Here is a 17,147-nt window from a genome sequence, read left to right as displayed (position 1 = left end):
AGGCCGTGTGCAGAGTCACTGGGTCCCTGCTCACCCCTCTCTTTGGTGGTGCTTCTTAGAGGCAGCCTGGCCTGACATCAAAGTATAGCTGATGAACTCATAATCCTGATTAGCAAATTCCACCTCTTTTGGCCTAATGACTGCTGTTCTAAGATGGCTGCCAAAAAGGAAAGGAATAACTGCTTTTGCATTTGTGGTAATTAATGAGCTTACTGAGAAGCGGGGAGCTGTAGTTGGAGGTGGGGAGAGCTTTACAAGCCTAAGGACAGTGATGCCTTGGCACAGGCCAAGAGACATTGGTGGGATAGGAGGAGGCAGCAGCCGACCCCTGAAAGTCCCTGAATAATTTGCCAAGCAGTCTGGGGCTGCTCTGCATGTGTTAGGAAAAGCTGGTGTAAGTACATCTGGGGAATTCCAGGAGCCATCCCTCTCCATAGCAGTCGCTATTCCCTCCCCTCTCTCCCTCTCTTCCCTCCGCCTCCTGTCGTCACCCTGGACACGTGTGAGGGACCTGAATAACAACTAACGCTCTGTCTCGGAGCTTTATAATCCTGGAATGAGCGGCAGCATCTGTGTTGCTCCGGAGGATGCAATAAGCAGCCGGGAGTGGGAAATACTGCCGGTAATCCCTCCGTGCCCGCCTTTCCTTCTGCCGACCACGGTAACATGAAGGCTGTCTGTCTCCAGATCCTGCTGCTTCTGCTGTGGGCCCTGTGCCTGGTGACCCTGGCTGGAGGTGAGCCACAGCTCCATGAGCCACGTTCATGAGGGGATGCTGATGGGGCCGGGGAAGGGGGAAGGTGGCACCGGATCAGGCTATAGGGACCTCTGTGGGATGCAGGAAATCTCCTAGCAGGATCTGGCTGGGTTTGGGAAGCAGTGCGGGGGAAGCCTATGGCCGCAATCCTGGCAGCAGGGACATCCGAGCAGCCCCGTGATGGCTTTTGTCACGCCTGAGGGCAGATGGGGAGAGTGTCGGAGACACGTCCTGATAACCTGTATTAGGAAAAAAAAAAAAAGCATAACGTACTTCTTTCCCCCCTTTTTTCATGTCCCTGGGGACGTGGCAGGAAGACTGCAGCTGGCCAAGGGTGGGTGTCTGAGGAGACTGCACCCTATCCTGAGGGTGCCGGCGCTGCCGTCACCGTGAGGCGGGGGCTGTCACCTGCTGGGTGTGTGCGTGTGGGAAACGCTCTCCGGTTCTCTGGACAAAGATCGAGCTGCGGGTGGCGCTGAGCGGGCTCGGAGCAGCGGGACGTGGTGGGCTCGCTCCGCCGGGGCCGGGCTCGGTGTCAGTGGCCCATGGCCCAGGTGATCGCTGCCCAAGGCAGCGCTTCAGCAGGGGGGTGCTGGGCTGTCACACAGGCTCTCAGCACCGCAGGCAAGGCTGGACTTTGTCCAGGACCAAGGGGTGATCTACTCCCACGATGGGAAGGGGGAGGGGCAAAGAGCCCCTGAGCTCCGTGTCCTGCTGCCACCGGACAGGAGTCAGGACAGCACGGGCAGCTGGGGATGGAGCTTCTCCCTCCTCACACCTCTGGGCAGGTTCTCCAGGGCTGGCCCGAGAAAAGTGGGCAGCAGGGACCCCAGGAAGCTTACCCTGCCCTGGGAACCTGCTGCCTGCTTGGCACTGCCTGACTCTGCTCACCCATGGCCAAACATCCGTTTCCCTACAATGAGGAAATCGGGCTGGCTCTGCTGAAAGGCTGGTGGAGCTCCCTGGGTCTTTGGAGGAACTGTCCTGAAAAGCAGGTACCAGTGGCTCCTAAGAGCAGTAGTCTTGGGTGGAGAAATCCCAGATCCCTCTGGCAAACACTCAAATGCCACTCAGAGAAGTGGGGTTCTGTGCCCCAGGAGGACCATCCTCCACCCATGCTCCATCCTCCCTGTGGCATCCCTCTGTCCTTGGAAGGTGCTTTCTAAGCTCCTCCACTCTGGGAGAAACCTACCAGGAGTTCAGCCAAATACAAACCATTTTCATTGGTGCCAATAATTGTAGAATCAGTTTGGGGTTCTCAGGGGAACAGGGACTTTGGGAGCAGTCAGGGACTGACCACTGGGATGGTCTGGCCCTCTTGTCACAGTTTTGTTGAACTGTGCTTCTGAAAGTGGAGGACACCAGCAGAATATCCTCTGGTTAATGAGAGTTAATTGGGAAGGCAGCTGCCCCTGAGCGGGGAATTCTTGACCCTAAAGTGCCACAGAAGACATTATTGCGTGACAAAAGAGTTTTGCTTTAACTTTCTAGAGGTGGAAATGGGCTTCTGTACAGGGGCCACAGGAGGGTTTGCTTGGGATTTCTTTGCAACCACGAGTTTCCCCAGTAAATGGTTGAAATAATTCAGAGTTCTCCTGTATTGATGCTCATTCTTGTACCTGTACCTGGATCATTCCTAACAGAACTGCATAAAATTCACCACATTCACTTGGGAACCAGAGGCAACATTTTGTGAGACACAGCCTGATTGAAACCAGATGCCAGTTCCTTTCTTCACAGGGGCCCCAGATAAATCAGGGCTTGTTTTTGTAAATCTTGCCCCCAGGGATGTCAGGAACAAGTTGGCAGGATGTGTTGTGCAAGTGCCTGTTGTGGGAGGCTGGAGGTGGATGCAGGCATGAATGGTCCCCAGTGGTGTGACCAGCCGTGCCCCTTGAAGGGGTCAAGGGGGGGTTTATTTTTACACTTTGCAAACTGAAAACCATATTTTCCAGTGGAGGTGGAAAAGATGTGTTTGGGTAGCTGGGCTGCTGAGATACCTGTGGGAGTGAAGCATCATTCACCAAAAGGTTCTTTCTCTGCACCCTTTCTCTGAGCCCAGGTGGCGTTCAGAGACCGTGTACCAGCAAGCAGAGAGGCAGGATGCTTCCTTGGAGGGGAAGTCCCACAGGAGGAAGAGATAAGGCTGATAAGGAGAGGACAGAGCACCCTGCCCACTGGTCTGCATCTCCTGCACCAAGAGCCCTCTGGTGAGGGTTGCAGCAGGTCTTTGGCAGATGAAGAAATGTATCTTCCGGGCATTGTGCTGAGACCAGTCCTCCTGGGACCCAAAGGGGAGAGGACCTGCAGGTCCAAGGGCTTGCACATCCTACAGGACAAGCTGAAACACTGTCTCAAAAGCCCACAATTTTCACAGTGCTTTTTCCCCCCTCAGTTAAACCCTGTAGGATTTAACTTTTGTGGCAAATTTTGGACTTCTCCCTGAAGAAGGGGGAAAAGAAACAGTGCTGGTTTTGAGAGGCCCTGACAAAAAGGCAATGCTTAATAATTTGAAATTTTTATTTCAGGGCAACCCAAAGCACCTCTGAAGTGTTCAATAGAGTGCATAAGTTTTACAAAAGCTAAGTTAGCAGAGAAGCAGATCAGGAGCTACCACAGGACCGAACCCAGCTGCAGAAAAGAAGCCATCATGTAAGTGCTGCCCCACTTCCAAGTGGGTTGGGGAAAGGGACTGAGGGATGTACTTGGCAAAACAGGGCAGAGGAACCAGGTGGGGAGAGAGCTTGTGTGTTTCTCTGAAAGCAGATACGTTGTCTGGACAGATTCAGACTTGTGAGCTTGTCTGGAAGTGAGACAAGCTCCGTTTCTTTTCTTTGGGATAATTGTTTTTTTTCACTTAAGCTGAAGTTGACGCACCACTGACACCGTTTTATTGCAACCCAGGGAGTGGCTCCAAAGTGAAGCTGCTGGGTTGACCTCGGAAAGTCTCACATCACCCAGTAAATCAGAGGGTTTTGTCTTCACTCATGTGTGCCCCAGGGCAGCTGGGGCCTGTGAAGCTTTCTGCCCTGAGTGCAGGAGGGAAACGCTATGTCCAAGCAGGACATTATGCTTTTGAAAGAGGAAAAAGTCTTAGGGGAAAATCCTTTCATTCATGAGTCATGTTCTGCTGCTACTCATTCAGTCAGATATCAGAGGCACCTGCCTTTCCTGAGATGAATCATCCAGACAATACCCGGTGTTTGCTATCTACACACTTTCCCCATAGCTCTGATCACCTGAACCGGTGTTTTCTTTATTCAGTGAGTGATCCCTTTTTATTTTCAGATTTACCACTCTGAAGTCCAAGGAGATTTGTGCAGATCCAGATGAAGAGTGGGTGAAGAAGATCAGAGAGAAACTGGACCGGAAAAAGGCCACAGTGTCCCCACTTCCACGTGATGCCACCTCACCAGAAGAGCCCGGTAGTGTTGAGAAACATGTTGGTCTTCCAGAAGTGGCTCCATCTCAAGCCACTGCTCCAACTAGTTTCTTCCAAGGGTCTGGAACAACAGTTAGAGAGAGAATACATGCTCCTGCTGCCAGGACAGAGGTGTCCAGCAAGTCTCCACTGGGCAGGCAGGACCCCACCCAGCTCCCTGCAGGATCCATTCCTGAGATACAGGAAGAGGCTGCACACTCCGAGGTTACTCCAGAAGCACAGAGAGAGTCCTCAAACTCTCCTGCATCTTCAACAACTGTTGCAGCAGCCATGGACTCCAGCCAACCCTCCCCACACCCCACTGTTCAAGATACAGCTTCTCCTAACTCAAGTTCAGACCTGATGCTTGCTACTAAAGGATCAGACCAACCTGTACTTCCTACAAATGGATCCCTGGAGCCTACAAGTGCCAGAGCCAACACACCAGACACTGCTTCCAGCAGTTCTAGATCAGATCTCCCCTCCATCTGGGGCAGTATGGAGACCATAACAGTCCCAGAGAAAGCACCACAGACTACTTCAGTTTCTACTCTAAGCTCCACCACAGCCATAGACAAAGCTGCTTCTGTCCATACCAACAGGGTTGTTGGTCCCCCTGCAGATGTGTTTAGTACTAGAACATTTGATTATTCATCGCCTGTAGGAAAGCAAGGGCCTTCAGACACAGTAGTTTCCACTCACCAGGCATTCTCAGGCCAAGCCAGAGTGCAGATGATCACAGTCAGGCCAAACAATCTGCCTCTGCCCAGCTTCTTGTCGAAGTCTCAAATGCACTTTGTCATCCCAGTTTCTGTGGTGTGTGGACTGATGGCTAGCAGTGTTGTTCTTGTATGGCTGTATCTGAAATTTGGAGTCAAACCAGAAGAAACGTCAAGAGAAATGGTACAGGGCTTGCTCTACCAGCAGGCAGGACATCAAGACAATGTCTATCCAATGGAAGTAATCTGAATGCTTCGTGGCATGGACATTTCTGGCCTCAACTATATGTGTATTGCTGCAGAAAAGCTGTTCATGCTGAACTGGTGACCAGTAGGAAGCAAGCCTGGGAAAAAAAATCACAGAGAAAACTGATTTATTTGTAGAGCAGGATGTCCAACAATATATCTACTTCATCGTTGACCAATCACAGTGTTTTGGAAATAAGGGAGACACTTCTTTTCTACTGGCACTGTTACGTACAAAGGCTGTGGCTGTTCTATTGCTGTTGGTGGCTCTTTGCCAGGTGATGTGATCTTCCAAGTTGCTGTTGGGAATTTTTGTGTGGTTCATCATGGCCCAGCCAAGAAGCCACTCACCCACCCACACTGTTGGACTTGGGCTCAGCCACCTTGAGCAATCTTAACACCAAACCCACACAATTTGCACTTAAACTCTCTGCTGCTTCTTTCTTTGCACTTCAGGTCTCTGCTCTGTCAGACCAAGACTGAAGCTGGTGGCCATCTCTCCTTGGGCTGATTGAATTTACTCTCATCATTTTCTCTTGCTGGAGACACGAGGGATAGCCCAGCTTTTCAGAAAGAGGTGACCAACACTGCATCTGATGGGGGGACTGAAGGTCCCCCAGAGAAGCTGGCAACCCACAGTCCCTCTCCTCCTTGAAGTCAGGCCCTTCCTTTTAGCAGCTGTGGGCATTTCTTCTTGCAGATGAATTCTGAGAGCTGGTTCTCAGCAAATCAATGCAATAAATCCCTTCTGCTAGCTGATGCACCCTGTGTCCAGCTGCATCCAACACCAGGGCAGGATAATGCTGATTAATCTTCGCAAATGGGAGAAAAGAAGAAGTCACCCAATAATTTTGCTATTTCTGTGTTATCACTGGAACATTTTTGCTGTTCTCTGCAAGCACAAAACCCAGGAAATGCTCTTGGAAGAGCTAAAGGCAATTCTGGATTTAGCCATGCAGGAATTACTCTACCACAGCAGATGTAACGTCCTTTTGATCCCATTTTCTCTCTAGAAATAAGCACATTTGCTGATCCACACAAAAAAAAAAAAAAAAAAAAGCACAAAATGCCTGTTCACGGTCCTACATTTCAGCCACATTTTAGTTTTTCCATTTTGGATAGCACTGATCATCAGGCTACGAAAGCACTGTAACAGAACCAGGCTTTTTTTAACCCCAAATTGATTTTGATTTTTACACATCCTGACATTGCTGTACATAAGTCTTACGTTTTATCTGTGGTCAGATCCTGAAAGCCCTTATTAATCTTTGACTCTAGGATGAATTCTGCTGGAGGGTGCAAAGGTCTTCATGATATGATGCTTTGTAAGTAGATACATATCAAGGGTCAGATCCTAACCAGCCTCAGTGAATCAGATCCCTAAGTATAAATACGCAGGCAGAAAATGAAAGGAAAAACTTAATAAGCAAGATTATCAAAAAAGATGGGCCAGCTGTAAAGCAGAGCTTGAGGAATGTGGCCTGTTAGATCTGTCCGATTGCACCGTCAGGGCATCCATCCAGCCCTGCAGGGGGAGGGGACAGACTACAACCGTGTTTGCGTTCTGCCATCACACATCCCTTACTTCTGCATTTTGTTGACTTGAGAGAGGGGAGCCGGGGATTCATCTCAGCCTTTGCAAGTATGGCATGCACTCAGATTAATTGCAATGATGAATTTGGAGTGAAATCCTTCCTTGTGCAGCAGCCCAGCTGTGGAACTCTGGTTGGGGTTGACTTTCCTAGAGGGCAAATCGGGCTGTCAGTGCCACCTCCCCATGCACCCCACTTGTGCACAGCTGGAACTCATGAGGCAATGTACTGTGGCATTATTTTTATATGAAACACTAGAAATGTTATTTTTGTAAAGAAGTTTTATAGCTTTTTGAATGTGTATGATGTCCTGTCTGAGCTGCTTGGAGTCGAGACCTTTTTGGCAGCACTGGAAAACACTGTGCCTTGTCTATTTTGTTGCTGGTCTTAGATGGCTTGTGCATGTCCACGGGAGCTGGATCACTCTCCAGGCCCTTCAGCAAATGGAGTGGACACTTGTCTAGCTGCCAGTGAAGTGCTTGTCTTGGACCAGTGCTGGGGAGATGGATGTGCACCAGTCAGATCGCTTGGAGTGCCACCAGTCTTTGAAAGGACACTGCTTTCAGCTCCACCACCAGCTCCCGCCGTCTTCCAGCTGCCGTGATCCCACTGAGACTCATCGGGGGAGCTGCTTCTCCAGGCTGGCCCTGTCCTCATGCTCTTCCTGCTCCCCTCTCCTGTCCCTCAGCTGTTTGCAGGCAGGGTGCTGGCACCCTCACAGGGGACAGGTAAAACCCAGGACAGGGGACACTGCTATTTATTCCTCTCTCTGCAAGTCTGGGAGGGAGGGAGGATGGAGCCTGTGGGTGTCACCCATTTCTGGGGGTTAAAATTTCACTTGCTGTAGAGCACAGTGACTGTTACAAGCTCCAGTTCATTTGTATATTGAGTGTGTGCATGAGATATGAGCTGTACATTTTTATAGAAGTAAAAGTAATAAAGTCCTTACGTTAAAAACTTTCATCCTCAGGGGATTGAGCCCTGAGCTGGGTTACCAACCCTGGTCCCTGCAGAAATGCAGAGATGAACACCTATGACTGAGCATTGTGGAAAGCATCCCAGCATCATCAAGAGATGGCAAAGCCAGCACAGCTGGATGTGGCCAGGCTATTGCTCCATCTCTTTTAAGGGTTTTGGTCTTGCAAATGTTTGCAGGAAATAGGTTTTCTCACAGGGATTTGTAGTTCCCATCCTACTAAGGCAGTAGAGAAAACAAACAGCTGGGGTTTTGCTTTATTTAAGCAAAGCTATGGCCAAACAGCAGCTCAGAGACAACAAACATTATGCTCCAAGTCTGTTCTGTAAGGAGGCAAGAGGGCAAGGGCTGAGATAGGACCTCTCCCAGCCCAGCCAGGGCTTGGGCTGCCCTTATGTGCTACTCACTGGTGCTGGAGAGGAGAGGTGGGAAAGGCAACTTGATGAAAGGGTCAGTTCCCAGGGATTTGCCTGGAGTGGGGAGCTGGCAGGAGCAAGAGGGTCAGGGATGAGAATCTTCCATTCATTTCAGGAGTGCTCGGTCCCAACCATCTCTCAGCCCCGTGCCTTTCTAGGTGGATGCAGAAGTCAATGAAAACTTCCTGCAGCTGAGTCACCAGGCCAGAAGGGTCATTTGGGGGGGGTAAAGAAACTCTAAGGAAATGAAAGCACTTTCTTGTTTCTTTAATTTCATTTCTCCTCTCTGTTGTGGAGAGGGCAGGTGAGGAAGGAGGAGTTGGTCCAAACAAGCCAGGCCTGACGGGATGAATCATTTCCGGTCATTTCCAACAGTCAGAGCTGGCGCCAGCAGGGCTGCTTGGGGACTGCTCCTCTGGAGTTTTGGGTGCCCAGTCCCTGGGCTGGGGCGGCACACACTCCCTGGCTTTGCTGGTGTTGGTGTCTGGCAGTGCAGGGAAAGACCCTGTGCCAAGGTCTCTCCACACACCTTCCCCTGCTTCTCCTGGAGCTCCGTGGGCTGCCTCAGGGGTAGAGTTTGGTCCAGAGGATAACTAATGCCAGGTCTGTTGTGCTCAGGGAGGACAAGGGTTGCATTCTGCAGCTGATGCAAAAGATAAGTGTCCTGCCTTGAAGTTTTCCTACAATCCACAGGAGATGGGGGACCCATGGTCATGAAGTGACCTTTCTCAGCCCTTACCAACCCACATGCTTCATTCCCAGCTCCACAACATCTCCACCATGTCATTAGCAGGTGTTTTGATTGACCTTGTGAGAAGGAGTAGTCACTGGGGCTCCACACAGGCTCACCTCCATCCCTTCATGTTCCCACAGAATCCATCAAATGTCAGGCCTTGAGGGCACTAATTGGCCATAATCATCCTGACCAGCCTCATCTGTGGGTGGACTCACCCCCACAGCACCCCCCAACCCTCTGCCCAAGCTTCAGGAACTCATCTAAGCTCAGGCTTGAGCCTCTGGTCCCTGCTGTGTTGTGAGTGCTGCTCTGATGTCCTGGCTCTGATCCAGTCTCTTGCACAGACCTTGGATCTATGCTGTAGGTGTCTTGTCTCCTGGCTGGGTGGACCCTCTGGTGTTGGAGCCCTGCTACTGCTGAGAAGATTCCCTCAACCTTCTCAAATGAATTCTGGATTTGGTTCTGTACGTTGGTGTGCCTGGAGCCATTGATGGAGGCTCTGACCCCTGTGCTCAGACCCTGTGGGCTGTCACCTCGCTGGTGAGGACACTGCCTGTGCTGGGATCACCCCTGGCTCCTGGCTTGTCCCCTCCCTCTGCTCCCTGCACTCTGGACCTGGCAGGGAGACCCCTCTGCCATTATCTCCTCCAAATTCTGACTTCTCCCCAGGGTGGCGCGTGAGGTGAAGCGGAGACACTGCCGCCTCCATCCCATCTCATTTGGGCTGTGATTTATGGCATGCCTGCCCCTGCTCTGCACGGTTGTTTTCCTGTGAAATGTTGCACAAGGACTCTCATGCTTGGGGCAGCCTCTGGTAAAGCTGGTGCACCACCACTTTCACACTGCTGGCTCAGCAAGAGGCAGGATGTCCCCCGGCTGCTTTGGCTCTCAGGGTGCACAGCCCCGGTTCTGCTGCATGGCTGTGGCTCTGCTGGGCTTTGTATTTGCTTGTTCTCCACTTTTATGAGGATTGTCTCCCTGTGGATGTCACTACAAGGGCTGCTCTTGTTGATGAAGCCTGGGTAACACAGAGGTGGTTGGGACCTCTTCGGTGGCTGTCACGGGTGATGGAGGAAGGCTCATTTCTTGAGCCTTCAGAATTCACCCTTGAATTCTGTCATGAAGCAAATAATTAATAAAAAAAAGAAAAGAAAAGAAAAAGATAGAAGTGAGAGTCATCCTCCAAGGAGGGGTGTGATGTCAGCTTGCTGACTCTGACCATAACCCCATCACAAACACATTTTCTTTACAGTATCTAGGTACCTTAACGTGTCTTGCTCATCACATTCTTTAACTGCATTTATTTTTCTGATTGCTGGGGTTTTATACTAATCAAACGCTAAGGAGCAGATAAATTCATAACCTGTGCTAGTGCCATCTTGAAATTATCAGGACTAACTGTTCAGAATTAAATCACTAAAAATTAAACTGGAATTGCTTCCATGTCCTGTTTTTTTCTGTTATCTCAGTTTTGCTTTAAAAGCTGAGCTGAAGCATCTGTCTGCTGCTGGCTTAAACTCTAGGAGCTCTAAAAGGGTCTAGGTTGAAAAAAAGGAGCCTGAAGTCCTCATCAAGCATCATTTCCCCTCATTGTTACTCGACACAGAAGCCTCTCCAGTGCAGAGTCTCCTTCGCACCCCAGGTCCATCCTTCACTTAACCCTGAGGTAGTTGATTGACCTCATTGGATAAAAATAGAAAAATGTCTCATTTTCAGCGTGTTTGAGAAAACTGACATCAGATCCATTTTTTTATCTTCCTTAGCAAAACAAGGCCACTTCCAGTTTCTGGTGCAGGTGCATTGACCCCTGCCTCTTCTTGGCTGTAGTTGGGAGGGTTTTCTGCCTGCCCACAGTGAGTTTCTGCTCTGTCCCTGTGCCTGTGGACGAGCTTGCCCAGTGAGTTAGTGCAGACAGAACCTTGGGGAAGGGCTCCTGGACACAGCCTTCCTGCAAACCTCCGTGTCTCGTGACTGCAGGCAGAACTTCCCAAACAGGATGCATCTCAGATCAATGGCTCACAGTACTTGGTGGTCCCCAGTGTCCATTTGTAGGAAGCAGACGTTGGAAGAGATTCTCATTTTTCTAATTTTAGAGTGTCTTTCTCGGCTGTAGGAGCTGGCACGGCTGTACCTGCAATCACAGGGATTTTGGGAGGGAAGAAGGAATCGCCTTTTGTTTGTGATTGCATCCTGAGTCAATCAGAGCTTCAAAATGGAGCTGGGGAGACCCTCGAGTGAGCACCCCAAAGAAATGTGGAGGAGCTTTACACTCAGAAAGCTGAGGGTTTAATAAAACAAGGATGTCCCATATTGTAAATGGAGAAGACTCAAAATGACTGAGTAGAACAGAAGAAAACCGAAAACTTATTCCAAACCCTCCCACTGCCTCCTTGGGGACAGCTTTCAGGCACTGGGTGATGCCCCCTTTCTCCTGCCTTGGCAGCCCAGCTGCTCTTGCAGTGCTTCCCAAGTGCACGACGTCCGTGATTGTGTTTTCCAGCTCAGCTGGGAGTGCTCAGTCACCCACTGAGACCCCAAACCCAGCACGGGCCTGTTCTGCCCAACTCCTTCATCCCCTCACTGGCACTGTTGCTGGCAAAGGCTGCACCTGACGTGTCCCCTCAGCTTCCCTCCTCCTCTTGCAGAATAACAAGGATGCTGTTTATTTTTTGAGAGCAAATTCTTCAGAGTCCATTCAAATTAAAGGAAAACGTGGGCCAGCAGAGGGGCTTTCCAGCACTTAACAGTGAATGCCTGCACAGCAGCCTTTCCCTTTCCAAAGAAAAAAAGAAGAAACATCAGGGATTGTGATTCATCTGGCTTCAACAGACATGGCTTCATATCCTGAGAAAAGGGAAGCAGAGCATCCTAGGCCAGAAGATCTTCTGCCAGAAAAAGAAACACAGCTCTGCAGAGCTTCTTGAGGTCCATCCAGAGCAGTGGATCTTGAGCCTCCATCAGCAGGAAACGTGTCTGACTGAAGCTGAGCTTGGGAAGAACTGGGCATGACCAGAGCACTTCTCAGCATTGGGTGGTTTTTCTCCCAAGTTTTTTCAAAGACATCCAGGGATGACAGTCCCAGGCACAATGTCCTGCTCCAGAGAGTGGCTGGAGGGTGCCAGTGTGAAGAAGGGCTTGAGGTGGCCTCTTGGGTAGTTCACAGGGGGTGAGGGGGGACTGTGGTGCCAGGGGATCTGCGTGGGACCCTGCTGCTCCATGCATCCACTTAGAGTCTTGAAAAAGAGGTCAGAAAGAGGGAAGGGTGAAAAAAGTGTCCAAGCTGAGCATGACTGACAAGGACCTACAGAGGGGCTCCTTAGACCTTCAGAAGGTCTGAGGAAGGGGGAGCCCAGCACAGGGGGGAGAACTGTCCCCTAGGTTAACACAGAGAGGCTAACCCCTTTCAGCAGGTCCCTGCAGGATCTGGGATGCCTCAAGGCTGTGGAGGGAGAAAGATGAAGGAAAGACACCCAAAAACTTAGAACAGCAAGTTTTCCATCAGTTCCCCTCACCCTGATGCTGACTCCTGCCCTGCCCTGAAGCCAGGGGCTAAGCCAGCCCTGTCCACAAGGAAGGGCTCGACTAAACCCCCTTCTCTTTTCTCCCCACGCTGTGCAGCTCTAAACAGGGATTTTTGGTGGAAAACTTGTGTTCCTCTCCACAGTACCAGCATGGAACGTGATGCAATTTCTGCTGGTATTTGCCAGCGTGCTGCTCTCGAGCCACAGAGGGCTGGTGGCAGCAGCAGTCACTGTGCTTCCCTTCAGTGCTTTCCAGGATCCACAAGCCATCTCCAGCATATTTGTGTTGGCTCTGGGCTGAGTGACTTTGCATGGAACACCGAGCTTTGCCCTTCCTATGGCTACGAATCCCCTCTCTGAAGGCCTGGGAGCTTTTGAGTTTACATCTGCAGAAAGGAGGATTCACTTCCCTCATGGTTTTTCCTGTCTGGGTGAATACAGAAGCTGACATAACTTACTTAATCTTTCCAGGTATTGTCTGTCTGTAATCCTGATCCCATGTGACACAGAAATCCCCATGAGCAATGAAGTGGTAGCTTTTTCTTGAATTTGGTTCGTTCTTCGGAAAAGGGAGAACTGGGGAGGGGTAGAGAGGATAAATTGCAGCGTCTCCTTGCCTGAGCTCAGACTTGAGCTCCTCCAAAGAGGCAGAGCAGCATCCTGCAAGGAAGAGCCCTCCCAGAGCCACCATGCTCACTGCAAGGACAGTCCTGCTGGTCGTGGTGCTCCTCACTCTCTCCCCATGCTCCGATGCTGGTAAAGCACCTCATGGGCCACCGCTGCTGGTTGGGACTTGGGGTTGTCCCATTGGGGTGGTCGGGAAAGAAACTCCAGTGTGGAGCAGGGATGGCACTGCTGGCAGGAGGAGCAACCCCAGGCCAGGGCAGAGCAGCACATCCTGGGGTGCAGGGAAGGATGGAGACTGCTCCTGGGGCTGGGTAGCTTTGGCAGAGTTGCTGCAGGGCTGGGGGATAACTTGGAGCATCCTTCTGCCCCAGGAAGGAAGGAGGAGGGCACCTGGGGCTCCTCACAGCAGCATTTGCAGAGCTTGAGGGATGTTGTGTTCACCATGGGGGAAGGTCCTGAAGACAGGCTGCCTTCCAGAGCCAGCATTCACCATCTCTCTTTGTCTTCTCCAGCTCCTTACATTCCGTCCGAGTGCTGCTTCGGCTACGTAAAGGGCTGTCTCCGGCTGGCCAACCTCGTGGGTTTCTACTCAACTCCCAGGGAATGTTTTTCCCCAGCAATTGTGTAAGTCCTGGCAACTTCCCTACTGCTGTGCTGTCTCCTGGGCCACCACGGGTTCTGTTAATCTGTTCCATCTGGGGGAAGGACAGGGACAGGTCTGCATAACCTCCATGATCTTCCAGCATGAGGAGGGGAGGATGGGACTGTCTGGGCACTTCTACAAGGCTGTCACAGCTCCTGAAGGCTCTGCACGGGCTCTAGAGGTGCTGGGCTGCAGGATGAGCTGCTTGTAGGACACCAGGCACCCAGGGGCAGCACTCAGGAACAAAAGGAAGGGAGAAAGAGTGCAGGGGAGGGAGGATGGTGTGGGCGCAAGTGGAATCATAGCTGCCGTTCCTCACAAAGCTTCACCTTTAACCTTGACAGGTTTGAGACCAAGAAAGGAGTCAAGCTCTGTGCAAACCCAAAGGAGAAGTGGGTGCAGAAAGCAGTTCAAGAACTAAAAAAGAAAGTACTTCGTGCCTCGTGATGTAGAGTGGATGCCCTGGTTCAGGCTACCCAACGTCCTGGTGGGAAGGAAGGTTTACAGTCACCCTCCCAGAAGGGGCTATGGATGTTCCAGCTGCTGGGAGAGGGCACTGACTCCCCAGAGCCCTGTGCTGCATCCACAGCTGGGCACCAGCTCCTGGAATTCTGCTGGCCCCGCCAGCACCTGCCTGCTGATCACAGCCACAAAATAAAGTTTACTTCATGTGATATTAGAGAGTGGTGTCCTTTCTTCTCCCAGCCCCGCAACTGGCGCTGGGATGGGGGCTCTTCCCACTGGGTCTCACTAGGGCAGAAAGGGAGGGGATGGATGGGACTTCAAGGGGACCCAAAAGGGGCTGAAGACTCCTCTGAGGGTTTTTAGGTGCAAAACTGCCATCAGTTTCAGGCTTAGAGATTTCAGCCTGTCCCATGTGCTGCCCCATGAGGGAGCACAGCCTGTCTACCACATGTGCCCAGGCCTGTGGTGTCTCTGGGCTGGGCTGGAGAGGAAGGGTTTCTCTGCAGAGCTCCCTGGGCAGATAGGACAGACAGGGGATGCTGAATCAGACAAGGGATTCCTGCACATACAGCCCTGAAAATTCTGCCCCTGCCAGGGGCCATGGAGAGCTCAGCAGTGATCCCTGCCAGGGCTTTGGGAGGGGGAGCAGAACTGGAAGGGCAGCAGTGAGGAAAGTCGTGAGTTAAAGACAGTTTAATAAATAAAGCAAAACCAGCGCACAAGCAAAGCAAAATAAGGGATTCATTCTCTCCTTCCCTCCGGTGGGCAGGTGTTCAGCCATGAGGAGCAGAGCAGGGCTTCCTCACGTGTAACAGCGACCGGGGAACACAAATGCTGCAACTCTGAATATCCCCCTACTTCCTCCTTCTTTCCCTCTGACAGTTAAATGAGGGGAAAAAAAAGAAGAACCAACCTAAAAAGGAAACCTACCAAAAAAACCCCACCAAGTGATAAAAAAACCATCACTTGCCACCAGCCAGATGATGCTCAGGCAGTCTCTGAGCAACAGCTACCCTGAGAGCCCTGCTGCCATCACTCCCAGCTCCTGGGGAAGGGGATTTTGGCTGCAGCAGCTCCAGGGATGCTTTCACAGCAGAGGCAAAACCCATCCAGAGCTGAGGGATGACCCTGACACACTGCAGGTCTGGAACCTGAGGTGTTACAGGCACCAAGAAGGTGGAGAACTCTGGGTGCACCTGGAGAGGCTTCAGCCTGCAGAAGCCTCTTAAACTGTTGCCTTTCTGCTTCAGGAGTCCTCAGACCATGGAGCCACCCTGTTTGCTTGGACTTGGTGCCCTCTCCTGACAGCTGTGGCTCGGATGCAGCGCAGACCTCAGGGCTCCGGCAGGGGAAGCAGGTCCAGCCCGACACCAACATTTGTCATGTACAGACAGTTTATGTTCTCTGTTAAAGTATTAACTTTTGTGATTACCCCGTCAAACCCCAAAGAATTTTATGAGTCAGAGAATATTTCCCATCCCTACATTGCTTTCTTTGTCCGTGCCTATCCATTTTAATTTCTAAAGTGGGGGTTTTCCTCAGTCAGAAAATTTTTATTCAATCATTAATTGTAGTGAGGTTGTGGGTGGTTTGGACACCCATAAAATCCTGTGCAGAGTCTGTAACCCCTCTTCTCTCCACTTGCCTTTGCATTTGCCTAACCAGGAGCTCCACACCCGGGGAGGAGGCCGTGCCACTGGTGGGGATGGCTCAGGAGGTTGCTGGGAGCACCCCAGGCACTGCAGAAGAGGCTGGAGAAGACTAAAGCCAAACCCAAAGGTCCACTGCTGGGGCAGGGACACAGAGGGAAGCCCAGTCCCCCAGAGCCTTGTGGGGCCTTTCCAGGCCTTCAAACACCCAACGTGCACTGATTTATTTTATGAAGAGCAGACAGAGGCATCTACTAATGCTTGTGGGGATGGGAATAAGTAGCTAAGGGAAAGGAAGAGCAACTGTGTGCCTCAGACAAGCCTGAAAAGGGAGCTCAGAGTTGGCACATTAAAGTTTTCTGTGCCAGGACATGCTGGTTGGAAAAAGCCATTAGCTCAGTTCTCCCTTAATTACAGCCCTATGCTTTTAACCAGTGCCTAGGAGCTGGTGTGACCCTGGTGGCTGCTGGGCCCAAGGGTCTGTGCACTGGGGACGTGGATAGGGAGGGCAGGAGGACCTGGGGGTGATGAAAAGTCCATAGAAGATGACTTGGGCTGCTGTGTTTCAGGCATTTTCTCCCTGCAGAGCCCTGCCTGGGGACAGTGGCACTAGAACCCAGTGGGGCTGTGCCCAGCTCTCTGCATGCCCACCCTGCCCCATGTCCTGCAGACCATTTCTTCTAAACCAGCATTTTCAGCCCATTTGATCTGTTTCCTTCTCCTTTTTCCTTTCAGAGAAGTCGTGCAGACATGAGATTATCTTCTAAGAAGCCCATTTCCACCTTTCTTCCCCTCTGAGAAGCCTTGGATTGCCTCATCCCCCAAGCCACAGCCAGGTCCCCTCCTGTGCTCCCACTCAGCATCATCCCATGTGGGTTCCCACCAGGACCTCACCCCCTCCTCACACACAGCTGCATCTGCCTTCCCAGGGAGCAGATCCCTGCATGGAAGCTGGGCTGATGTCCACCAGTGCTCCATGGTGCTGCCATCAGGATCTGTGCCACCTGCCCCTCCTCTCTGGTGTCTGGGATGACTCTCCTGGGGCTGTGGTAGGACCTGTCCCATCTCCCTGCAGGAATGCCCTGTGTGTGCACTGATGGCCACAAGCCTCCATCCCCCTGACTCTCATTTCAATCCCAGTGCTGGTGTGGGAGGTAGAGGCAACACTTGGGCTCAACTTGTGTTCAGACCCAGGCTCTCCTCAGACACGCCACTGCCACTGCCCCATTTCTTCCCTTTCTGTAAAGTCTGCTGAACCCACCGAAAGCACCTCTGACACTCCCTGCTCTGGGGTCCCTCCTGGATTGGTCCAGTGTGGCTTCTCCTGCCTGACATCCCATCCCATCCCATCCCATCCCATCCCATCCCATCCCATCCCA

General features: G+C 51.5%; 2 protein-coding genes across 2 annotated transcripts in view; both read left to right on the top strand.

Annotated features, from left to right (window-relative positions):
- The first annotated feature begins 472 nt into the window (after positions 1-472).
- CX3CL1 (C-X3-C motif chemokine ligand 1) lies at positions 473-7,696 on the top strand. The gene is made up of 3 exons (XM_042027238.1): positions 473-736; positions 3,286-3,409; positions 4,046-7,696. Exons 1-3 carry the CDS (start codon positions 667-669, stop codon positions 5,145-5,147), a joined length of 1,296 nt encoding a protein of 431 aa, XP_041883172.1. The 5' UTR covers positions 473-666; the 3' UTR covers positions 5,148-7,696.
- A 5,303-nt stretch (positions 7,697-12,999) lies between these two features.
- CCL17 (C-C motif chemokine ligand 17) overlaps positions 13,000-17,147 on the top strand; it is a 6,209-nt gene continuing 2,061 nt past the window's right edge. The window contains exons 1-3 of the mRNA XM_042027738.1: positions 13,000-13,140; positions 13,524-13,635; positions 13,999-14,098. Of these exons, the coding sequence (XP_041883672.1) occupies positions 13,074-13,140; positions 13,524-13,635; positions 13,999-14,098 (279 nt within the window). The 5' untranslated portion in view covers positions 13,000-13,073. The remainder of the gene's footprint in view (positions 13,141-13,523; positions 13,636-13,998; positions 14,099-17,147) is intronic.

The sequence above is a fragment of the Corvus kubaryi genome, unplaced genomic scaffold (genome assembly GCF_017639235.1).
Source record: "Corvus kubaryi isolate FWS band 111438036 unplaced genomic scaffold, C.kubaryi_AGA036_p1.0 37300, whole genome shotgun sequence".
NCBI lineage: Eukaryota > Metazoa > Chordata > Aves > Passeriformes > Corvidae > Corvus > Corvus kubaryi.
Note: the sequence above shows the minus strand (reverse complement) of the source record. Positions and strands in the feature narration are given on the sequence as shown.

Coding starts and splice junctions, on each gene's coding strand:
- CX3CL1 (XM_042027238.1), top strand. CDS start 667: ATGAAGGCTGTCTGTCTCCAGATCCTGCTGCTTCTGCTGTGGGCCCTG. Junction 737..3,285: donor CCTGGTGACCCTGGCTGGAG/GTGAGCCACAGC, acceptor TTTTTATTTCAG/GGCAACCCAAAGCACCTCTG. Junction 3,410..4,045: donor TGCAGAAAAGAAGCCATCAT/GTAAGTGCTGCC, acceptor TTTTATTTTCAG/ATTTACCACTCTGAAGTCCA.